Below are 26,561 nucleotides of genomic sequence, written 5' to 3' on the forward strand. Positions count from 1 at the left end.
ATGCAGTGAGAGGAGTAGGAGCAGTGAGAGATGTAGTGGGAGATGCAGGAGCAGTGAGAGATGCAGTGAGAGATACAGTGAGAGGTGCAGGAGCAGTGAGAGATGCAGTGAGAGGTGCAGGAGCAGTGAGAGATGCAGTGAGAGGTGCAGGAGCAGTGAGAGGTGCAGGAGCAGTGAGAGATACAGTGAGAGGTGCAGGAGCAGTGAGAGGTGCAGTGAGAGATGCAGTGAGAAATGCAGTGAGAGGTGCAGGAGCAGTGAGAGATGCAGGAGCAGTGAGAGATGCAGTGGAAGATGCAGGAGCAGTGAGAGATGCAGTGAGAGGTGCAGTGAGAGATGCAGTGAGAAATGCAGTGAGAGGTGCAGGAGCAGTGAGAGATGCAGTGAGAGGTGCACTGAGAAATACAGTGAGAGGTGCAGGAGCAGTGAGAGATACAGTGAGAGGTGCAGGAGCAGTGAGAGATGCAGTGGGAGATGCAGGAGCAGTGAGAGGTGCAGTGAGAAATGCAGTGAGAGGTGCAGGAGCAGTGAGAGATACAGTGAGAGGTGCAGGAGCAGTGAGAGGTGCAGGAGCAGTGAGAGATGCAGTGGGTGGTTCAGGAGCAGTGAGAGATGCAGTGGGAGATGCAGGACCAGTGAGAGATGCAGTGAGAGATGCAGTGAGAAATGCAGTGAGAGGTGCAGGAGCAGTGAGAGATACAGTGAGAGGTGCAGGATCAGTGAGAGATGCAGTGGGAGATGCAGGAGCAGTGAGAGATACAGTGAGAGGTGCAGGAGCAGTGAGAGATGCAGTGGGAGATGCAGGAGCAGTGAGAGATGCAGTGAGAGATGCAGTGAGAGGTGCAGTGAGAGGTGCAGTGAGAGATGCAGTGAGAGATGCAGTGAGAAATGCAGTGAGAGGTGCAGGAGCAGTGAGAGGTGCAGGAGCAGTGAGAGATGCAGTGGGAGATGCAGGAGCAGTGAGAGATGCAGTGGGAGATGCAGGAGCAGTGAGAGATACAGTGAGAGGTGCAGGATCAGTGAGAGATAAAGTTGGAGATGCAGGAGCAGTGAGAGATGCAGTGGGAGATGCAGGAGCAGTGGGAGATGCAGGTGCAGTGAGAGATGCAGGAGCAGTGAGAGGTGCAGTGAGAGATGCAGGAGCAGTGAGAGATGCAGTGAGAGGTGCAGGAGCAGTGAGAGGTGCAGTGAGAGATGCAGGTGCAGTGAGAGATGCAGATGCAGTGAGAGATGCAGGAGCAGTGAGAGATGCAGTGAGAGGTGCAGGAGCAGTGAGAGGTGCAGTGAGAGATGCAGGAGCAGTGAGAGATGCAGTGAGAGATGCAGTGAGAGGTACAGGAGCAGTGAGAGATGCAGTGGGAGATGCAGGAGCAGTGAGAGGTGCAGTGAGAGATGCAGGAGCAGTGAGAGATGCAGTGGGAGATGCAGGAGCAGTGAGAGATACAGTGAGAGGTTGAGGAGCAGTGAGAGATGCAGTGGGAGATGCAGGAGCAGTGAGAGATACAGTGAGAGGTGCAGGAGCAGTGAGAGATACAGTGAGAGGTGCAGGAGCAGTGAGAGATGCAGTGGGAGATGCAGGAGCAGTGAGAGATGCAGGTGCAGTGAGAGATGCAGGTGCAGTGAGAGGTGCAGGAGCAGTGAGAGATGCAGTGGGAGATGCAGGAGCAGTGAGAGATGCAGGTGCAGTGAGAGGTGCAGGAGCAGTGAGAGATGCAGTGAGAGATGCAGTGAGAGATGCAGTGGGAGATGCAGGAGCAGTGAGAGATACAGTGAGAGGTGCAGGAGCAGTGAGAGATGCAGTGAGAGATGCAGTGGGAGATGCAGGAGCAGTGAGAGATACAGTGAGAGGTGCAGGAGCAGTGAGAGATGCAGTGAGAGGTGCAGGAGCAGTGAGAGATACAGTGGGAGATGCAGGAGCAGTGAGAGATGCAGTGAGAGGTGAAAAAAAACTGATTAGCTTTTTACTGGAATGCTTTTGAATATGAATATTACTGTACATGTGGACATACAGTTCCCAACCAAGAAATTTAGTGTTAAAACGGTGGATTGCATGTTTGCATGCAAATACCTGTAAAACTGAAACATCAAAGTCTATGCAGTTTTTGTAATGTCAACAATAGCCAGTATTTTGAAACCTGGTGTACTTTGATTGACTGCATGCACCTTGTGAAGTGAAAACAAGTGTTATTCTATGACAGAATAATTTCATTTTGAGTCAGATTTCCAGTGTTTTGGTAAAGTTGGTGTGTGCAGAGAAAGATGTGTTCTATTTTGAAATGAAGAGTTAGTATATATTTAACAAAATGTGTTTTTGAGAAGAAAATTATCCATTTGGCCAATTGTGTTTTGGAGGTGTGAATCTGTGTTAAGAGTTTAAAAAAAGTATCTGAAGTATGGGTAAGCGCTTGTTAGCGATTGAAAAAAACTAATCTCATAACGACTTTTATGCAATTGTATTTGCAGTGTAAAAAAATTCTCCTCTGTATTAAGATTTTGACTTTTAATGACTTAATGACTTATTTTACTGATAACAGCCATAGTGCCTTATTATAATTAATGGAGTAGTTTATCGATTAATATTAAGAACTTGACATATATGATGATGTATAGCCTACCTATTTAATAAGGTTTGGGTAGATATAACATCAATTTATAGGGGGGAATATCACCACGACCATGGGCACGACAGGTGCTGTTTGATGGGCATGATTATGCTTCTGTCCTCCACTGCATGGGGTGATGTGTGGCTCACTAGCTGCGTTTACATGAGCCCCTTTTGTTTGATTTAAGAATAATTCCAAATTGATGACTTGTGATTAATCAGTATCTAAGAGCAGCATCTATGAAATATGGGTTGTGTTTTAAGCATTTGAATTGTCACCTGTTATGCATACGAAATTATGAAACGCGAATGTAAACCGTGTATTGAGTCGCGTTTCAAACTCATTGATCAATATGCTTGCGTGGAGTCAGTGAAATGTGCCCTGGTTTCTCTCCGCGTTCTGCGCTGGTGTGCGAGTCTCATCATCGACAGTAAACGCAAGCTCTTATCAGCCCCTATCTACCGCGTTTACATTGTTATTAATAGTGGATACTTTCATGCGCTTCCATGTCCAAGTGTCTGCTTTCAAAACCGTTAAAGTGCAGTTTCTGTTCATGTGTGCTATGTGTGTTAACCCTATAGCCTACCCTACATACAGTTAGGGTGATATACATGACTTAAAATGTGATATTGTCCGCACACCTCTTGCGTTTCGTTTGGTCACACACCACAAGGTGTAACTGTGGCCTCGAAGCTTCAGCACTGCCACTCTGAGCTGGATTGCTGATGTCTGAGGTAAAACACGCCCCCCTCATTAGCATACGGACAAAGAAATGTGGAAATAAATAAATGTATAAATAAATAAATGTGAAAATAAATAAATGTAGACATAAAAACAAATATACATAAATGAATGTGGAAATAAATAAAAGTGGAAATAAATAAATGAATTAATGTATAAATAAAAAATAAATAAATGTGTGAACAAATACAATTATACATAAATAAGGAAATAAAAGTATAAATACTCATTTATTTGTACTTTTTTACATTTATTCGTATATTTATTTATGTATTTATTTTTAATTAAGTCAGCTTTGGCATTCCATACAAAACTCACAACAATAAGATTAAATTAGGGAATAATTTTTTTTTTTAAATAAACCTATTTGTGAAGAAAAAAATGTAATATTTGAGTCACATAAAAGCTTTTTATTTGTTTTCTTCCTAATTGTCCTTGAAATATTGTTGAAGAATCCCCCCACCCCCAAAACAAAAATGGTTTGGCCACTGATCAAAATTTGATGTTGTCATTTGATTTGAAGTTCAGTATGCTCAAAATGTCCGGTCAGCACAAGTCAGAAAAGGAAAGAAAAGAGAAGAAGAAAATAGAGGTCTTAGAGATTTTCTAAACAAATATCTAAAAAAAGGTGGTGACGGTGAAGCTGTTACTAGTAAAGTCAGCGTAAAGCAAGGTAAGAAACAGCGCAGCCAACGTTTATGAGCCTTGTAACTAGGGCTGGGCAACTTTTCTATTAACTGTTTTTTAAAATGTGGTCGCTTATAGAGCCTCAACTTGTCAAGAAACTGGACTTTAAAGACATCATAGATGGTTTTGCCACAAGGAAAATTCGGCGCATGGCATTTGGAGTTCAAATTTAAACATGTCACACCAGCAGTAGCCTAAAATACAATGGTAAATATTAATTTATTTCCTGCTAGTGTCAGAATTCCAATACATATGAAGAGTGTATTTGGCAACAGCTTATGTGTAGTTTGTTAATGTTAACCATTATTGTGAATGCCTGTCATTTGTCTTTTGCAGAGAGAGATGTGAGGAGAGGAGAGGAGAGGAAGAGCAGAGGAGAGGAGAGTAGTGATGGGCAATCCGGCTCTTTTTTGTGAGCCGGCTCGTTTGACTCAGCTCACTGAAAAGAGCCGGCGCTTTTGGCTCACAAACGGCTCTTAAATAATGTTTTGACTATGAAAAGTGTAAAAACAATTCTTATTAAATGAAATCATACTCTCATGTCTCACAATTTCTTTAAAAATGCATTGATTTGTTATGAAAAAATAATGTATAGTGTATAGAAACAACATTCAAAACAAATACAATCTGAATCTGAACAACATAATAGAACCCATATTAAAGAAAAATAAATAACTGAAAGGATTAAACTCCCTCTATTTCTCTCTTCTTTATTGGCATGTTATAAAGAGCATGAACTCTCTCACTTATGTTTTGAATAACTAGCATGAACACACACGCACGCGCGCGCACACACACACACACACACACACACACACAATGGCTCGGCCCCTCCCTCATGCCGTATAATTGGTTAACACCTCGTGTATGATTGACAGGAACAGAATGTGAGCCTGATCAGACAGTCGAAACGAATGTGCGCGCCTTTAGGCCTATATAATATTTTTTTTGTTCTTTGAATTAGTCAATTATTTTAAATAAAATAAAATTCCTTCATTATTTCATTATTACATAATGATTTAATTTCTATAGGCTATATTTTTAAAAATAGAGTCGGCTCTTCAGATATGTGAGCCAGCTCCCGTCGTTCACCTACAAGAGCCGGCTCGTAGAGCCGACTCATTCACGAATGACCCATCACTAGAGGAGAGGAAGAGCAGAGGAGAGGAACAGGAGAGGAAGAGCAGAGGAGAGGAGAGGAACAGGAGAGGAAGAGCAAGGGAAAAGGAGAGATCTGGGGGAGGGGCCCATCTAAGATTATCTCGTCCCGGGCCCAGTCAAGACTGTCAGCTGACTACACTTTTTCACCCAAGTGAAAGTAAAGAAGTATGGGCTCTGACATGTTCAAGTAAAAAGTAGCCATTACTACAACTTGTTTTAGTGTCACGCTGGTAACTGGACCTCACATCAAATCAATACAATTAATGCAAAAGAACTTACATTTCAAATTTTGTTAGCTAATGAATGAATCCAGGCTGAACAACCACCATGTATCTCATAAGCAGATAAAAGACTAAGCTGAAAAAAACAAAACAACTATTTGCCATAACCTAGGCCACACCCTCTTGTCCTTTTAAACAGCTCATAATTATTATGATGCTTTAAAAATTACAAAATTGAGGTGAGTTGTACTGTAAAGTGTAAATGTATAATTAATTTATAATATGATGTATTTATAATATGAATATAATATAATAAATGAGCCAAAGAGAGCACACGTCACTCCTCTCCTCACAAAACTGCACTGGTTGCCAGTTTCCGCTCGCATTAAATTCAAGTCACTGACGTTTGCCTACAGAACAACCACTGGCACTGCTTCCTTTTACCTAAACTCATTACTTCAGACTTATGTGCCATCCAGAAACTTGCGCTCTGCAAGCGAATGTCGTCTTGTGGTGCCATCTCAAAGAGGCACAAAATCTCTTTCTCGGACCTTTACCAAGTCTGTTCCCTGCTGGTGGAATGATCTGCCCAACTCAACCAGAGCTGCGGAGTCAGTAGCCACTTTCAAGAAACAGCTGAAGACGGCAGCACTTGATCCAGTAACACTAACACTTTCTCTTCTATTCTATCTAAAAAAAAATTTTTTTAAATTCATGGACTGCGTTAGATGAAACTGAGAGGGGTCATAGCACTTGCATATTGTTTTCCTACTGTTAGTTTCACTGCTTCTATTGTTCTCATTTGTAAGTCGCTTTGGATAAAAGCGTCTGCTAAATGAATGAATGTAAATGTAATAAATAAACAGAAAGTAAATTAGAGTGAAAGCATACTGTAAGAAATTAGTCTGCTCCGATCCAACTTCCACTCCAATATAGATATATTGAAATGTTCCTTCACTTAAAAGAGCTTATTTATCATAGAATTAATTCCTTACAATCTTAAAAGTATCACAGAGTCACGTTTATTACCTATAGCGTGGGAATGACAGCGGGTATTCAAGAACCATCTTGATTAGGGAGCTTCAAAGAGATGTTATCACCTTAAACATTTGGCCGTTCTTATTTGAAAGAATATCAAAGACATGGACACAGAGGTACCAGTTTCAGCTCCACGCTGAGAGAGAAGACGAATTTGTTATTCTCAATTTACATTTAAGAGAGAGCTTCATTTACATGCTGAGGGGAAAGACAGATGTAAGACGGTATAAAATGTTTACGCTGGGATGAGTTCGGGGTTCATTCTGACGCCAGTGAACCCAAGGTGCTTCGTGTCCCTTGCAACTGCTATGCTGTAATAAACTTCATTTTTGAGATCTTCGACATCTACATCATTTTTTCTTACAATACTTTACACTTCACCTGCTTTACCAGTTCTACAGCATATGGAAACTACCTGACTAAACCTGTCAGTTTTCAGATGACAGCATAATACTGAAGAAATTATGAGTGGAGTATACATTTCCATAATAAAAAATAAATAAATATTTCTTTAAATCAGTACTGCTCAAATGGGCGATATAACTGAGAACAGAGACATTCCAGACACAAGCCTATTCACTGGCCTTAGTAATTTGACCTAAAGTTATTAATGCGTGTGCCATAAGCACTAGCAACCTGTGGCAACATACCTTATTCAAAAATCCTTAGCCCCTACAAAAACGGGGGAATAATAGATAAAAGATACACTACATAACTATGAGAGCCTTCTTTAAAGCCTCAGGTTATTTTGGGTGTGAGCCAGTGATTGATTGAGTGAGTGTGTGTGTGTGTGTGTTCATTTCTGAATGTGAATTGCTTCAAAAACAGGTTATTAACTGTCATACACAACCTTATTAGGATCACATCAGCTAGAAATACCAAGGGTTCACTCTAAGCACGGAGAGTCTGCTTTTAGCTATTATGCCAGCCGCAGCTGGAACCAGCTTCCAGAGGAGATCAGATGTGCTCCTACAGTAGTCACATTCAAATCCAGACTCAAAACACATCTGTTTAGCTATGCATTTACTGAATGAGCACTGTGCCAATGTTCGTCCGACTGTTTTTACTGTACTTTATTTTATTTTTTATTCTGAACTGTTTTAATTATTCTTATTTCTTCAGATTATTTTAATTTCCTATGTAACCACTTTAAATTACCAGTGTGTATGAAATGTGCTATATAAATAAACTTGCCTTGCCTATTACCAGAAGTCTTTGTTTATCCTAAGAAACAAAATTTGGAATCCACATGTGCCGTTTGGCGTAAAAATCAGTCATGCGGTGCTGAACGGTCTCATAGTATAAAAACAAAATGCCCATGAAAAGGTTTTTATTTTATTTTTCATAAACATTATTATTAATTAAAAACGTTTGCAGCTGTGTAAGGACTACTTTCTCCAGGACTTTCGATAAAAAGGACAGTTTGGAGATTGGCCTGAAATTGGAGAGAACAGAGGGGTTTAGATTTTCCTTTTTTAGTAAGGGTTGCACAACCACATGTTTAAAAGCGGACGGAACATAACCAGAAACAAGGCAAGTATTTATCAATACTAAAATACATGGTCCAATAATTTCAAAGACTTCTCTAATCAAACGAGAACGAATGCTGTCTGAAGTACAATTTGTAGGCCGCAGATGGTGGACCACCTCAGATAAGGAGGAGATTGATATAGGTTCAAACTGATCTAATACCGCAGGGCAAAGAGGAGGAACAGAGGGATAGGATAGGAACAGTCATAGGATGTAATTACAGATGATCTAAGGGCAGAAATCTTCTCAACAAAGAATTTTAGGAACAAGTTACAAAGATCCAATGTAGGTGTAATAGGGGCAGCGCTATGAGGGTTTGTAATGCTGCTAAACATATTAAAAAGAACCTGTGGCCTATGCCGATTGTTTGCAACAAGTTTCGAGATATAATCTGATTTTGCTAATTTTACAGCTCTCTGATAGTCAGATAGATATTGATGTAAGATTTCGTATGACACTCTGAGTTTATCCTTCTTCCACCTTCTCTCCGCTTGCCGACAGGCACGTCTGATCACTCGGGTAGTATCATTTAGCCAGGGCTCTGAAAGTGCTTTAGTGCGTTTCATCTTTAATGGTGCTACAGAGTCCAAGATATTTGTGCAGATCGAATTAAAATGAGTCCATCAGCGCCAATACCATCACCACCATCTGTCATAAAGCACAGAATCTCTGAAAGCAGCAGAGAACTGTGCCGGGGTTTGGCTATTAATTGTACGACGGCAATGTGCAGAAGGGGACTTAACCACAGAGCATGGGACTGTAATCGTAAATAGAATGGGGAAATGATCCGAAATACATATATTACATATTTCATTTACATGTACACACAAGCCATGAGACAACACAAGGTCCAATGTGTGTCCCTTTTCATGTGTTGGACCGGACACCGACTGAGTTAAATTAAAAGCATTTAACCCCTTAAGTGTCACGGGCCCACCGGTGGGCCCAAATCCTTTACATTTTTAAAACAGTAATATCCTATACTAAACCTAAACTAATCTTGACAAACTATATATCATTTGAAAGCTTACAATCTCTAGTTTCCATATTTGGTGATTGATTTTCAAAATAAATTACAGAGGAGCCGTAATTTATCAATTTGCAACAATAATATTTTCATACTCTTAGACCTTTATTTTGAAATAGTGATGAACATGAAAAATCATGAAAGAAGGGTAGAACCCTCAGTTTGTTTTCATGCCAAGAGTGCAAAAGATAGCATCCATTCAATTATTTAAAAAAAAAAGGTCTGAATTTTTTTTTTTTATATATAAAGAAAAAAATTATATGATGTGGCAGGAAGCTAAAACGCACATGTGTGTTCTTTTTATGTTTCTTAGAGGTTGAAATCATATCAAAATCTGCCAAACTTCTCATATTACTTCTGAATAGGATGTCTACTTCATAAATTGTATGAAAATTGTGGAAATAATGGTTCATATCACTCAAAACACATATGGAAATGGAGGCGCCCTTATATGGGCAGTAATGGAGTCTGGTTGTCATCTAGTGAAAAAGTTTGGTACTGCGCCCAAACAAAATCTTACTGAAAGCTCATTTTTTGAGATATCAACCTAAAATTTGAAACACAACTTGTTCAGATTTTTGTCTTTGATTTTTTTGCAGTTTTAGAGTCGCCCAGGTTTTGAAAATATGTATTTTATATAAAATATGAATAATTAAATTTTTTACATTGTACATTTTCATAAACTCAAACTTCTATAACTTTTTTTCTGTTTCACTTTCTTAATTTATTTTACTTCTACAAAAATCTGCCAAATGTCTTCTTTAAAACAAGACCAATCTTACGTCTATATTCCAAAGCATTCTTGAATTACAACCATTTAAGTTCGAAATGTGCATTTTCATGTATATTCAAAAAAAGGGGGGTGACACTTAAAGGGTTAAAAGATTTACAAAATCTTTAACCATAGGTTTGTTTTCACAACATACATGCAAGTTAAAATCACCACAAATTATAAAGTGATCATAGTTTACCCTTAGACGTGCTACAAAGTCAGCAAAGTCTTGCACAAAATCTTTGTTGAATTTCGGTGGACGATACACAACTGCACATAGCGTCGGGGTGGAGGGATTTAGTTCGAATAGCTGGAGCTCAAAACTCGAATAGTTGACAGAGGCAGACATCCGACACTGGAAAGTTGATTTAAACACAGTGGTGAGCCCTCCACCTTTACTAGTAATCCGGGGAGAGATAAAAAATGTACAATTTGGAGGAAGAAGCTCGGAAAGGGAAGCAGACTCACAAGCATGAAGCCAAGTCTCAGTCAGCAGCATAAAGTCCAGTTTATGTGATGTAAAAAAGTCATTTAGCACAAATGTTTTGTTAGCCAATGATCTGACGTTAATCAGGGCCATATTAAGAGTTAAATCCAAGCTATCTGGCTTTGAGGCCCGTCGAAATGCGCACAGATTAGCCGCCCTCACACCGCATCGATAGTCCGGCCGACACTTCCTCACCGACACTGGATCTCCCGGCTCGGTACTCGCCCACGGAGCACCACGCCTCTGATTCGAAGAAGCCACAACAGGCTGTGACACAACTGCAATCGAGCAGGGGAAGACAGGTCGAATCTATCGCAACCGTGGGACCTCTGAACACCGGCAGTCACAAACAGCGGGATGACCGCAGCCCCCACCGCAGAGGAGACAAGAGTAAGGCACGTCCGAGGACCCCAGGTAAGCTTTACGGCGAACAAGCACTCCGGCACGTCTTCCACGTCTCCTGTGGCGTTTTTTCCAGGGAAGATCACACAGATCACAGCGCAGGTAGTCTGGCTACCTGACAGATCACAGATCACAGCGCAGGTAGTCTAACCTTGGGGCTGTTTAGAGATCGTTTGGGAGAACAAGCTGGTGGCCTCCCACCGTGGTCACCAGCTTGTTCTCCCAAACGATCTCTAAACAGCCCCAAGGCCTCACAGGACGCTCGGATGTCGAACATAATTTGGCGATCATATACGAGAAGGCTAGTTACATCCCGGCAGCAAAAACACAGAAATAAAACAACAGCAAACAAAAATCTGTGTCATCTGTGAGGTAATCACAGATGACAATAGATAATGGCCACACCAGCACAATCCTGTACCCACGAGGGTAGGAGGAACTGCAAGAAGAAGATCTACAAATACAATTCACAGGTGTTAGACAGACAACGAATGATTATACCAAACCACCAGGCTGAGTCTGCCGGCAGAAGGACCACTTAATGGCTTTTCCAAAAGCGCAATCCTACTCACGCACACACACGTCACCGTGCACTAGATCACACACACAGGCACTCCAAAAAGTGTCACCCACTGCAACACCACCACCATGCACGAGACGGTCCTTCCGCCTGGCCACCTCAGCTCCTGAGAAAACAAACACACTTGAGTTCAACAAAACCCCAAAATAACCACAGAAAATATCACAAACAAGAGAAAATAAAAATATGCAACAATCAAGGTCGATAATGACACACCCAGTTAGATGACAGCAAAATCTAACAACATACACACAGCTGAACTAAGAAAAATAATTACAGAAAAATCAAGCTGATGTAAACCAACCGCTACCACCACATACCTGAGGCGGTAGTGGATGACTTACAAAGAGGGACAAGACGTGACGTGACTCAGGGTACATATTCTTCTCTGATAGGACACCACAACTGTCAATCACTTAACTGATTCTGTCACAAACGATTCCAGCCTCTTGTATCGTCGTCCCGACGGTAGAGCGTCTAACCACACCCCCCCCAGGACTCTCAGCTCCAAGGTCGTAACCAAACCACAGCGGTACTACACGCTGTGCCAGACACACCACCTACCCACGAATCGTGGAAGATGATGAACATGCAAATGCTGACCAGCCGTACTCCGTCCTCCTGACCCCACTTTCACTAGTCTCAAGCGAGCCAGTGGGAGAGTTACTAAAGGCTGGGGACCTACTTCAGACTCACAGGGTACCACATGCCTTCCTCCAGGTCTTGGAGAGGCTATCTCTCGGGGCGGCTGCCTGCGGCAGTCTTGCGGATCCTCGGGAACCAAGACAAACTAGTCTCCTTCCTCTGGCTCTTCCTCCTCCTGGTGGCACTCATGTTACGCTACCGGACTATCAGGCAAATCAGATGAAGGGGTCACACCGATCCGAGTTTTCAACAGGAATCGGTGCACATGTTTAACCCTACTCAAATCAGTAGGTGCAACCGTATACGCAACACCACCCTCCTGAGGCGCCTTCACGAAACTGATGCTCCAACATCCACCTGTGTCTCCAACAACTGGTTAATGTACGCCGTCGCCACCTCAGACTCAGAGGGAGGAATCCGCCTATAGCGCTAACGCACAGGAACATCACACAGAGGAATACCATGAGAAATAAGGCTAGTGCAGCCCCAACTCCCCATCATACATGGAAAACACAGACAAATACTTCTCCAGCAACTGGTTAATGTGCGCCGTCCCCACCTCAAACTCAGAGGGAGGAATACGCCTATAGCGCTGATGCACAGGAACATCACACAGAGGAATACCATGAGAAATAAGGCTAGTGCAGCCCCAAATCCCCATCATACATGGAAAACACAGACAAATACTTCTCCAGCAACTGGTTAATGTGCGCCGTCCCCACCTCAGACTCAGAGGGAGGAATTCGCCTATAGCGCTGACGCACAGGAACATCACACAGAGGAATACCATGAGAAATAAGGCTAGTGCAGCCCCAACTCCCCATCATACATGGAAAACACAGACAAATACTTCTCCAGCAACTGGTTAATGTGCGCCGTCCCCACCTCAAACTCAGAGGGAGGAATACGCCTATAGCGCTGATGCACAGGAACATCACACAGAGGAATACCATGAGAAATAAGGCTAGTGCAGCCCCAAATCCCCATCATACATGGAAAACACAGACAAATACTTCTCCAGCAACTGGTTAATGTGCGCCGTCCCCACCTCAGACTCAGAAGGAGGAATTCGCCTATAGCGCTGACGCACAGGAACATCACACAGAGGAATACCATGAGAAATAAGGCTAGTGCAGCCCCAAATCCCCATCATACATGGATACATAGACAGTACCAGAATTCACTCTCACTAGATCAGGAGACACCAGCAAACCAGCTGGAAGGGCTGAATCCACTGATTCAAACAGTACTGTGCCATTTGAAAGCTGTACAGAGCAGGTGGCAACAACTAATTTCGTAGTGCCACCTGGACTGCGAGTAGCCCGACGTCCACGTACTTTAACCCGCCCCCCCACGCGCACGACAAGCTGACGACAAGTTGACATGAAACGAGACAAACTCGGAACCCGTCGAAACATACGAGCCTGACTGTTCCCCAACCAAGCTGCGGCCCTGCAGCTTAGCGGGCAGTAGTTTTCCGACGGTTGCTCAGACTGAGACTGGCCACCCCCCAATGACGCTAAATCTGCACCAGCCGGCGAAACCCGAGGAGGACTACGCTCCCCCTCGCAATCCCTGGAAAAATGGCCAGGCCGCTGACACCGTCTGCAAATAATTAGATTAACCTGCGGCGATCGAGTATATGACTGAAAATTTTTAAGTTGGAGCATACCTTGGGTAAGTTGAACTACATACGATTGTGTACACCCATACAGACCACGCAACGCCTTAATAATTTGATTTTGGTCCCCCCTCTCGTCCTCCGACCGGTATCGAATCTCCTCCCTTACCTCTTGCCGTCATTTCATTATCTGCTTTTAATTGTGCTACCAATTCTCTCAATTCACGCAATTCATCTTCCATAGCTGCGAACCACACAATCACTCACCACCACGGAAGAAACTTATCTCAGCGGGTTACGCCTACCCTTTGCAACAGGATCGCCACCATCTACTTCCTACCACAAACCCAAAGAAGAGAAGAAAACAATAACAATTTCCCCCTCCAAAAATTTTTTATTTTATATTTTTTTTAATTTGTTTTAAACACTCATGTCTCTGCCTTAAACAACTGACACACGACCCTACCGACTACGCTAGAATGTAGCGGGGGGCCGCTTGAGCTGAGGGGCTCTCTGACTACCTCTAGATATGCACGACTACGCCACCCTGTTTAACAGGGAAATATTAATACTCATGGGTTTAATAACCCACAAAAAGGACACACAGGAACGTTGTTATCGAGGAAGGGCCAGAGACGTGGATACAAAAGTACAAAAGATTTTATTATAGTCAACAACAATCTTAGGACAGCATGAAAAGACTGGGTCATCGTGCAACACTCAAGAAGTCAAGAAGGAAGCCGAGGCTTAACAATGGCAGGTACACTACTGTAGTGAGCACAAGGCCCCTATAAATCACTCTTACCACCCTGTGCACAGGCATCACACACACTCCAATACGGTCAAGCATGAACGCACAGCACTCAGTGACAAAACCTCCAGGGGCCTACTAGCGGCCTGCCTTGAAGCCTCGGCTCCTGTAATGAGAGCAGAAATTACTGCACTGGTCTCAACATACAACAAGGACACTTAACCACAAAAGACACAAATAATAAACATTTAAATCTACAAACCAGAAAATTCATAAATAAATACACACATATACGTATATACATATATATATATATACATAAACAGCAAATCACACAATTTGAAAGACTAGTTGGAGAAACAACCCAGCAATCACCAAGCCGAGTGCTGTAGAGCAGGCGTCACACAAGACGCATAAATCGTGCACACGTGTTGATGCGAAATGTTATTGCCGGGAAAAGTCCGGACGTACAAAACAGCAGGAATCCGAGTGTATAAAGCAGCAGCGTCAAACAGCGTTGCCCCGCAGGTGTCACTGACCAGTCTATTCCTCCTAAAATATAAACATAACACATATACTTGCAGTCTAAAAAGGAAGCGCCACTCAATAGTGAAAGTTTTACGTACCTTCATTTCATAAGTCGCGCGTCCATGTCAAGCGCACACAAGACCGCACCATGAGGAACGCCAAAGGAGAGTAACAACTGTCAATAGCCCACAGTTGCGATTTACCCTCAAGCTCAACGCATCACCAGATGCGGGACCACGCAAGAGGAACGCCAGAGGGGAGTAGCAGCTGCCAACAGCCCACAGCAGCGATTCATCCTCAAAGCTAAAACGGAATAGTTTTTTACATGAAATCACGCATCTCTGTTTAACTAGTCAGCCAAACACATACCTCCAAGTGAGAACGGATGAGGAACCAGAAGGGGCGGTGCCCGGGCAATGACGCACCACGCAAACGACACCCACATGTAAACAGTGACTCAAAACCCTTTTTATATGGTCCCGCATCATTATGATTGAACTCACGCCCGAACGCATTAGGTTAATTGGACGCAGCAGTACGTCCCACTACATATGCATATACTTTTTTAAATTTTCTTTGTGTATAAACTGCTTATCAAATTGTTTTATATTATATTTTTTAATACCTGGGAATATCTGTGTTAACCAGTTTCCTCAAAATAAATCTTGGAATAGTGTTGTCAAAGGGACCGGATTTTAAAAATGTGACGATACCAGCATTTCCCTCTAGCATTTTGAGTGCTGTTGAGCGGATTCTTAACCATTACATCGGCGACACCATACAGTTATATTGATTGTAAGATAGCACAACCAAACAGTCTTAGTTTGTGATAACTCCTTATCAATGCAACATAATTCATAAAGATGGGAACGAAGCACAAGATAATTATTTGATTGACTAACCCAATGCAAGGTTTATAGAAAGAGAAACCAGAAACCATAAGTAGACCAATAAACAAAACAATTGACAAAACTTATTTTAAAGGGAAAATAAACCTCTCCGAGCTAATGGGACAATAAGTTCACGCAGTATATCCAAAAGGCATATTTATAACATCAACTCTTATAACTGTCTGCAAACCATAGCTCTTTTGTGGTACACTTCTCATTACAAACACCTGACAGGTCAGACAGTTTACTTGTGATTACGGAGTGCTTGATTTGATGAACCAGCCAATTCCTTCAAACAACAGAGTGTCAGTAGGGGTGTGCACGAATATTCGATCTGTAATTATTATTCGAAAAAATAAAATACTATTCGAATTTTACTACGTTGCTTTGCTGGCCGTAAATGCTAAGAATATGCTTCATATGCTTCCTTTAAGTTTTGTTAAGGAAGACAGGTTTAATAACAAAAAACGCAACTTGACGTTAGAAACTTCGTTATCTGTCACTGTCTCCCTGCAACGTCTGTCAGCGGTAGCGCATTTTATCACTCGAGTATGTGGATATTATTGTTCCCTTTCGGGAGGTCTCTCATATTGCGTAAGGCTAGCTTACGCTATGGGAAAACTCCTTTTCTCGAGAATATTGAAGCCAAATCCTTAAAATGCAGTGCAGCTGCACAGCAGACACAGATGAGCGACTAGCACGGTCATTGGCTGTGCTGCGGCAACTGCACGAACCTATGGCGAGGCGCCTCAGACACGCGAACCAATCAGGTCGATTCACGCCCTGGCCTAGAGCCCGCCAGAATGGGCGTGGCTTATGTCTTAATAAGCACCCATTTAGCCTAGGCATTCAGATTTATTCTCCTTCAGCGAACTCACCACTTCGCTGATCTCTGGAAGAGCCTTCTCGCCACCGTCGAAAAGCTTTCAGCGGAACAAGCCACCTGCCTTGCATTTTCTGAGGTTGCTGGCTTTCCTGGGGTCAACTGGACGCCGCCTTCAGCCCGCTGTTCTGCTGTGCCATCCGGCACACTATATCCTTTAAAAACGCTTAGTGTGTTCGCCGTTGCGTCACACTTATCTAAAAGAGCAAATTCCAGGCATTGTTTCAAATGTCTTAGGGCTAAATGCACCTCGTGCAGAGGCCCTCTCCGTCACATCCTCTGCCCTTCCTGTCTGGGCCGCGACCACGCGGACAGAGCCGGATTAGTACCCCCAGAGACCCCTGGGCACTGAAGCTCAAGGGGCCCCCTCCCTTACCTGACAACCACACCACGATAAAAAATATAGTGACAACCAGCAAAGGCAGCTGACCTTCGCACCACCACACACACACACACACGTTCTTTGGTTTGTATAATAGTAACTTATACAACTACATTTGTATTATTAAATCACTGTCGAAATAGATGATTTTAAATCTGCAGTTTTTAAATCAAAAGTTTTTCATTCAAAGGCATGTAAAGGGAAACATTGACACAGAGAAGAAAGAGTTAAAGTTTGTATCAGCGATTGTGGGTGACGTCACTTGTGTTTGAAGCGAGATCCCAAACAAATCAAGTTAGTTCGCCCCTCCCTCCCGTTTCGTGCATCATGACGCAAACGCAACTCACACACTAAATCCCTACAAATTTGATATTCACTCTGTTCAGTTCACTCACTCGGCTCAATTCTTGCACCACTCCTGTTCAACCTATATATGCTCCCAATGAGCCAAATAATGAGAAAGAACAGAATCTCTTACCACAGCTATGCAGACGACACACAGCTCTACTTAGCCCTATCGCCTAACGACTACAGCCCCATTGACTCCCTGTGCCAATGCATTGATGAAGTAAACAGTTGGATGTGCCAAAACTTTCTTCAGTTAAACAAAGACAAAACTGAAGTCATTGCGTTTGGAAACAAAGATGAAGTTCTCAAGGTGAATGCATACCTTGACTCTAGGGGTCTAACAACTAAAAATCAAGTCAGGAATCTTGGTGTGTCTCTAGAGTCAGACCTTAGTTTCAGTAGTCATGTCAAAGCAATAACTAAATCAGCATACTATCATCTGAAAAATATTGCAAGAATTAGATGCTTTGTTTCCAGTCAAGACTTAGAGAAACTTGTGCATGCTTTTATCACCAGCAGGGTGGATTATTGTAATGGACTCCTCACTGGCCTTCCTAAAAAGACCATAAGACAGTTGCAGCTTATACAGAACGCTGCTGCCAGGATTCTGAGCAGGACCAGAAAATATGAACACATCACACCAGTCCTCAGGTCTCTACACTGGCTCCCAGTTACATTTAGGATTGACTTCAAAGTATTATTACTGGTATATAAATCTTTTAATGGGCTAGGACCTCAATATATTGCAGATATGCTCACTGAATATAAACCTAACAGATCACTCAGATCATTAGGATCACATCAGCTAGAAATACCAAGGGTTCACTCTAAGCAAGGAGAGTCTGCTTTTAGCTATTATGCCAGCCGCAGCTGGAACCAGCTTCCAGAAGAGATCAGATGTGCTCCTACAGTAGTCACATTCAAATCCAGACTCAAAACACATCTGTTTAGCTATGCATTTACTGAATGAGCACTGTGCCACTGTTCGTCCGACTGTTTTTACTGTACTTTATTTTTTATTCTAAACTGTTTTAATTATTCTTATTTGTTTTGATTATTTTAATTTCTTCTATGTAAAGCACTTTGAATTACCATTGTGTATGAAATGTGCTATATAAATAAACTTGCCTTGCCTTGCCTTCAGCATAATGTCGCCTACGTTAGCTAGAGCTACCCAAGTTTAGTCGAGCTTCACTCATATTTTTTCAAGAAGGATATTTTCACACACAGTTCACATCCAAAAAAGTCAGCACTAGCAGCTACTCACCTGTCCAGAAGAAACAGTGAAACCTTGGCGTCCAATTTAAAAAAATTCAGTACTTTAAGTTCTCTCCACCTTTCAAAAGCCTTTCCCGATAACTATTTGTGTCTTGGAATAAACACGATGGTATTCCCTCGCCCTAATCCTCCTCCTCCTCCTCTTGGGGATTGACTCAATTGGCCATGTTCAATTTCTCTTGTTCGTTGATAGACGGTGGCTTCTTCTTCAGCTCCAACTTCGCGTGCAGCCGTGCACGAGCGCAAAACCTCACAACACCCACTCCCTGGCGGTGATTGGTTGGAACACTATTTATTTTGGCTTTGAGTGGTTGGTGAAACCAATTGTTTTTGTGTGCAGATCTCAGAGCCTAGGCTGCCTACAGAGACGCATTTTTTGACGGCCTGCTTATGGGGCAGGCAGCTAGCGGATCGTTAGGTAAGATTAGATGAATGTGATCATTTATGTTTGGGCCTGAAATCGCTGATACAACCTTTAAAACTCTTCAACTGTGCTCGCTCTCATGACAGCTACTGAACACGGCCACTTCATCCAACGCTCATGAATGATGTTCCTAAATCTTCCTGTTACGACTGATATGAGTGTGAAACCACTTCAGACGATTCAGTGCATGCAGGAAACTGAACAAATCATTCAAACTGATTCGCGAACCGATTTAGACAGTTCTGCCAACTTGTTTGAACAGAATCTTTTGTAAACAACTTTTTTTTAAATTCTGATTGGATAATTATCAAGAGCGAGACCAAGCCTTGTGTATAGGCTACCATTTTTATGTAGCGCAAAAAACAAACAAAAAACCTCTCTGCGCAAGGGCCCCTGGGCACGTGCCCAGATTGCCCGTATGGTAGATCCGGCCCTGCACGCGGAAGCGGCACTCGCTAAGGGCGGCTGCCCTGAGTGTGACGATATGGATCTCCCCACCCTGCAATATCTTCACCCTTATTTACAACGTTTTGTGATTAGGTATTCCAAGCTCTACAAAAAGCATTTATTTCATTTTTGTTACATTTTTTATTTTATTTAAACATTTCTATATTAACAACTATATACATGAAGTAAATTCATTATGCAAAAAAAAAAAGTCATAATCAAGAGGTGCCTCGTGGAGTCCAGACACCTCGTTGGTCAGCGCAGCCCACCAAGCAGCTCCACTCCAGCTCTCCCCACCATCAAGCTCCACAGGTGGCTGGTTGTCCTCCTCCTCCGAAACCTCTTCCAGCACATCCCCGCCACCAACACAAATGTTGTGCAAAATTACACTTGCCGTCACCACCTGTGCACAAGGCAGAGCAAAAGGATACAAGACTGTTGAGATATGAAAAAACATGAACACAGAAGATAGTGTGACTTTAGCAGTTGTTAAGCATTGAATGTTATTTTGAGTAGGATACTATGATTTGATTAAGAAATTCACTACAGAAATATTGCAATGATTTATTACCTTAGGGACAAACAGTGTATGTACTTCAAGTGCTTCTAAAAAGATGCACCTGAAGCGGGTTTTCATCATTCCAAATGCACGCTCAATGATTGTGCGACCTCTGGAATGATGGTAGTTGAACCTTTGCTCTGCCATGCCTCTCACTGGCCTCTTATATGGTGTGATAAGGGCCAGGGGTTCCTGTAGACATGGGTAGCCACCGTCAGCTAGGAGAAAATACCCAGGCGGAGTGTAAGTCCCCCTAGTGTAGATGGGGCTGTTCTTGAGGATGCGTCCATCATGCACACTTCCTGGGTAACCCACAAAGATGTCAATAAAGCGACCCTGATGGTCACAGACTGCCTGGAGCACCACTGAAGGCAAGAGCTTTCTGTTGTTGTAATCATGACCATCAGGGCCGCCGGGGCATTTTATTCTTATGTGGCAGCCGTCTACTGCTCCTGCTGCCTTGCCAAATGCTTGGTGATTAGCCAAGTGAGCAAAACCATCCCCAACCACTTGGAGCTCCTCCTGTGTGCGGGGGAAGTGCACAAATTGGGGGAGCACAGCCACCACCTCATCCACCATCCTGTGGACAACTCTGTGCACTGTGGGAAGAGGCATGCTAAAGACCCTGGAGACAACTCTGTAGGGTGAACCGGTTGCCAGCCAGAACAGGAACACGAGTGTCTCCAGGGTCGGGCCCCATCCGTGCTGCCTGTCAGTTTTCAGGGCCGCCATCAGCTGCTGCATGGCCTCTCTGCCCAGCCTGAAGTCTGGCCGAGTGTCCTCCCCTCCATTGCACCGCTGCAGTACTGGCACTGTGGCATTGATGGCACAGTAGGGCCGAGCCTGTACAACATGAAGAAGAGAGGAAGGTTTAAATATAATTTCAGTTTTGCCATTTATTTAATGTTTGTTAAAACACATGCAATGGTAAAATATGTGATCAACAAAAAAGGCTATATGAAGTAAAAATTACAAGGTGAATCACCAGTAAAAGGTAACAGCTGTAAATCCCCCCCTCTGCAAATCAGTTGAGCCAATATGTTTAATAGTTTAATTGAATAGAAAAAATAGCTAGAGAGCAGATTTTCCAGAGCACTTATATTACATATTTATTATATTTTTTACTTATGTCATTAAATAATTGCTATTATAACAAAAACGGCATTATATTTAATTTAATTTGTTATTTTAATTTGTTATTTAAAAAATTATTTGGCACAGTCAAGCAAATCAAACATTAACAACAGACATAACAGTAATGTTACTAACGTTACTACCCCAATGCGCCCTTTACTGCCGCCACTGAAACAATTTAAAACGGAACATGTTTTCCCACTCGACATTATAAAAGTTGTAACGTAAGTGACAGTCGTAAATCGCGGGCTGTTTATTCCAGTGGACGCAAGTTGCAACTAAAACAATAGGAGGCAATGGCGCAACCAGCAACAGCTCAGTTATGGCGCCCGCTTACTTCCATAGATAAGGAGCTGCTTATTCACCCTAAGCAGGACGCACAACTGCATGAAGAGGTCATTGAACGTTTCATCAGAAATGATCGGAGGATGAGTGATGAGTGAGTGTTAGGCCGATGACACACTGGCTGCGTGGCGTGAGCGTGGCGTTTCTGTTGCGTGGCGGCTGCGTCGCGTTTTCTGTGTCTTTGCACACCAGAAACGTGTCTGACGCTGCGCTGCTGCTAGGTGACTTCATAGGTGACTATAGGCTACTTCATGTTAAGCATAAATATAAAGCCTACTGATAAAGACACTGTCAGCACTATTGACAGCAAAATAGACTACACAATATTTCGTTCTGTATTGACAGGTGCAATATTTGAAAATTGATATTTATTTATTTATTTATTTATAAATTATATTTGTATCTAAATTTATGTCAAAACCTAGACTTTCAACCATCAAAATGTAATTTATTAATATGTATTCGTGTACAAAATAAAAATATCACATCTTTTCCTATTCTATTTTGAAAGAAACGCTTCAAACACGCTTGCGTGTCGCGTGAAAAATAGGCGTCGGTTCTATATCTAGCATGTACGCGCTTTTGGCGCGCGGGGGGGGGGGGGGGTCGTTACTGAAGGCCCTGACTGAAACCCCACGGTATGCTACTGGGTAAAAGCTGTTCATTCATTCACACACAAAAATGCGATTCATATTCAAACAGTCTTTTTGTTTACAGACACTATTTCATATCGCGATTAGAACAAAGCACTTGAAAATAAAGAATGTAGGCCTACCTATTCCTCAGCTGGATCCGTTGCTCCTCCAAATGAAACTACCTGTAGGCTACTTCTGAGGTAATTTTTTCCAGGATTATTATTAAGATAGTATTATTCCTCACAGTGTCGTAAATATGAGTCTCTTTCGGTGGTTATCCAGCTGATGTGTGGGCGTGGATCGCCTCAGAGCATTTGTGTTTGAATACAGCGCGCGCTCCGTGGGAGCTAACTTTAATTTAACTTTAAATTAACTTTTCAAATTAACTTTAATGACCTGAGACGAGAACGACTATCATCTCTCTCTTTTCGTACAGATTACATAAAATGAGAAAATTTGTTTTTTATATAAATTACTTCATTTAAAAGAAGATAATTCAGGCTTCATGCCTGTGTGCCTGTATACCTGTTTGACTGAGTATTTGCAGAGTTACAGTTCATTTTTCGGACGCGTTTCAGAATGGACTTCACTGACAGAGAGAACGCAGAACGCACATCATGTTTATTTTTCTTTATTAGGCGAAAAGCACAACACTTTGTTTTTATTATGAGGTTCCACAAAAAAAATACAAACTTAACAGGATCGAATGATGTACAACACTTATATGTAAGATCAAAATCAACAGAGTAATTTGAGTCTCTTTTGCACTGATAAGAAAAAAAGTGAGCTGGTATCGCCGGCGAGACCGCCGACCCCAGAGGGTTAACATGCTATGGTCATTAAATGGCTTTCCTGAGCTAAATGTAACGTTATGGGACATAATTGTTCTCCTGCTGTTATATTGACCTCTTTCCATGGTTTAAAACACTAATTGGTCGATATTATGTATACTTTCTAGCTGTACCTTACCCTTGCCTTTTGCAATGTGAAAATGAGATAAATAATGGACACAAATGAAAAACATGAATTCGTTTATTTGATGTCATTCATTTATTTATTGTTGCCAAATGGACAGATCTTTTTATAGTTTCCTCCTAGCTAGCTTGCCAAGCTATTTTCATAAATAATCTGTAAGATCGTTTGTACCTTCATCTGTGACTGGAGGCCACTGTCTAACATCATCAACCCAACAAGTCATTCTGCCTGGCTGTGTCATCGAGGGTGCGTTATCACGGAGGTTTGTTTACATACCGGTAACGGCTCGTAATGGCGTCGCCACAAGATGGCAGTCTACACAGAACGCTCGTCGGATTCGTGTATAGATGCCAGTGCAGAGAGTCGTGTTTGTCCAGTTGTATTCCTTAAATACGTTTTGATGCGCTTGAGAGCGGAGAAAGATCGCTCAACTGATGCGGTGGACACTGGAATGGTCGCGATCAAGCATGTGAGGGCATAAAGCTGACATTTACTGACATTGCTCACAACCCGCCGAATTTTTAAACGGCGGATGACATCAGCGGGGGCTAGCGCGATACACATCGCTGCCCCCTGGGGCGTTCTGTCACTGCGCATCAAATTTTGATTGGCTAATGATACACGTCAGTCAAAGTTAAGATCAAATGGGAAATGGCAGCTTAAACGGAAGGCTAGCTATACTACTAGTGCTGGTCCACGGAGCTGTGATGCGTTTAGATGACCATATGGAAAATCCAGCTCAGCCTCAACAAAATAACCATATTCTTTCAGGAAATATAATCGTAAAAATGAAAAAAAAAAAATATATATATATATATTAATTATATATTATATTATTATATTATCGGGTGCAACCCCTATCAAACGAACTGTCCAGGCTGTCAGGGGCGCAGCGAAGACTACGCAGGCTTCTACTTCTGCGAACACCCATGTAAGTGGGGCGACGTGAAAGCATATGCCTCCAACTACAAGTGGGGAACAGATAAAAGATTCCAGGTATTTGCAAAACACAGACTAAGCAACAACAGGTATGGGATGACAGTCGAGCTAGCACAAGTAAGACTGTCAGACCAAGGCAAGTACTATTGTGGACTAGATTTAGAGGGAAAGGACTGGTACGAAGAAATTGACATTATTGTAAACGAGGCAGTTCCAACTTTAAAACCTTTTGTAGCACCTGAGGTCGAACGAGAAGCAAGAGACGAGCTGGCATGGATGGGGAACGGAGACATGACACGAGATCAGGGGAACCCTGAAGTGCAGAAAGCCATGATGAAGTGTCAAGGTAACAAAGCCTGTGCTCTGGCTATGCTGCAGAAAGAAGAGTTAGAAATATCAACAAGCTGCTGGCTGTGTCTGCAGATGTCACACGCTTGGAAGGTTGTCCCACTGACTATAGCAACAGCTAATGAAACAAAGTGTCTAATTCCACAACAAATGACTGATGTGCTTTTAGCAGCAGCTGAACTGGAGGAAGGAGAGACACCGACGAAACGACCTGAGGACAGCTGTGACAACGTGCGACGATATAACAACACTGATATAGCAATTCCACCACTGAGAGTAACACACGAGAAAGGTGATGTGTGCGTTTGTTCAGACGCGCAGAGACTTTTCACAACAGGATGGTCTGACTGCAGGGTCAGAATCAACACAAAGGGCGGAACAGTGAACAATTGCACAGCGACACTCGACGGCAAAGAAATTAGTTTCACATGTCCATTTGGTGAGCTGCATGAGACTTCACCAGCAGCTGTGTGGGTGTGTGGGGACAGGGCGTTCCACAGAATGCCTAAACACGGGTGGTCAGGGTGCTGTTATCCAGCGTTGATAAATGTGGGAACATCTGTGTATTTGCCAAACAAAACACCAAGGGCAAGGGAAAAAAGAAATGTTAAGATTTTGCCTGGGGTTCTGCCAAAACATTATTCGGGGTATACATTATCTGATCCATGGACAACACCTGGGGCAAATGTGGGGTGGTCCCTGTTCCTGGGAGTGGGAACAACAGTGACGATTAATAAGGTTAATGGGTTAGCATGGTCTGTACTAGCAATAGCAAATGCCACTGAAAATGCTATAAACATGATAAATGATGAAATGAGACATTTACGAAAGGCAGTTATTCAGAATCGATTAGCCTTGGATTTAATTACCGCAGAACGAGGGGGCGTGTGTAAGATGCTGGGTGTGTCTTGTTGTTTCAACATTCCAGATTACAGTGACAACATAACAAATGTGATCGAGCACATGAGAAGGGCGGTGCAGGAGCCTGAACCAGTGGATGAAAACTGGCTGACCTGGATAATGAATTTTAAAGGGGGCTGGGGATTTTGGTTAGCTCAGACTGTGTTGCCAATTTTAGTCATAGTAGTACTGATTCTGTTATGTATACCATGTATTATACAATGTGTGTCTAGCTAAGTGCAGACACTGGTTAAAGTTGGAATGTCTGTTCAATTGGTGAAAATGACAGTCTATCCGAATGATGATGTTGATGAACAACAATATGATGACACAAGTAGCGGAAGTTACAGTGAAACGTGCTAATTGAGTAAAGAAAATGTGTTTCCTTTGTCACGAGATGGCGTGCAAGGACGAGGTTTGAATTGAGGGATTTTTATTACATTTTTATCTGTTTGTTTTTCTTCTATTTGTTTATTTTCTGAGAAAGATTAAAGGCAAAAGATTTAAAGAAGGTTACAAGCAGCGGTCATCCGTGTTACGAGATGGCGTACAAGGACAGGGGTGGAAACTGAGGGATTTTTTATTATACTTTTTCTGTTGGTTTCCTTATTGTGTTATAACTATTTACTCCTTACTGGCGTGACTGAGGGTCTGTTTACAGGAGCGCAGGAACAGTGATTTCTCGTTTAGCCCGGCCCAGTAAAAATGTTTACTTGCTTGCTAAAATATTACGGGGCCTTTCCCCCACAAAAACAGCCTTATTCTTCTTCATTCTAAACTTTTCTTCACAGGTTCAAGGAGAGTGATTTTATGTAGTGACTTGAATTTGCATTTATTATTACTATTATTACAATGTGTGATTAATCAGTTATCAGAGTATGATAAACAGAGAGGAGTTGTAATGGAATTTTCTATTTATTATTCTTATTTCAGTTATCCCTAGTGTTGGCCTCATCTGTTTCTCTCACTTGTAGGGAGAGGGGGCTTTGTGTGATAATTTACTGTGGTTGGTTGTCAGTGGAGGTAAGGAAAAGCAGGTGGTCAAGGGGTCATCTTGAGTGCATTTGTACTTTATAGCCTAAAGGGTTAAGGGGGCATTTACCTCTCAGGGCCAGGGAGAAATAGAAAAGACAAAGTATATCTTCCTCCCTGAGGGGAGGGGAGAAATAAGGCCTTGGAGAACATGAGATATAAAAAACACAGACACTGCTTCTCCTTATCTCTCCTCACTGACTCATGAAAGTGTATTGGTGATGAAGATCTCTCTTGCAAGAGAATAA

At 42.4% G+C, this 26,561-nt stretch overlaps 1 protein-coding gene across 1 annotated transcript in view; it reads right to left on the reverse strand.

Annotated features, from left to right (window-relative positions):
• Nucleotides 1–10,946, reverse strand: part of LOC130092597 (uncharacterized) — a gene marked incomplete at its 3' end in the record, with an annotated part of 31,904 nt that extends 20,958 nt beyond the window's left edge. The window contains exons 1-3 of the mRNA XM_056260497.1: nt 10,871–10,946; nt 10,605–10,784; nt 10,463–10,510 (exon numbers count right to left, since the gene is read on the reverse strand). Of these exons, the coding sequence (XP_056116472.1) occupies nt 10,463–10,510; nt 10,605–10,784; nt 10,871–10,946 (304 nt within the window). The remainder of the gene's footprint in view (nt 1–10,462; nt 10,511–10,604; nt 10,785–10,870) is intronic.
• Between the last annotated feature and the right edge of the window lie 15,615 nt (nt 10,947–26,561).

Source organism: Rhinichthys klamathensis, unplaced genomic scaffold (genome assembly GCF_029890125.1).
Source record: "Rhinichthys klamathensis goyatoka isolate OS25496 unplaced genomic scaffold, OSU_Roscu_1.1 h1tg000176l_1, whole genome shotgun sequence".
NCBI classification, from domain to species: Eukaryota; Metazoa; Chordata; class Actinopteri; order Cypriniformes; family Leuciscidae; genus Rhinichthys; species Rhinichthys klamathensis.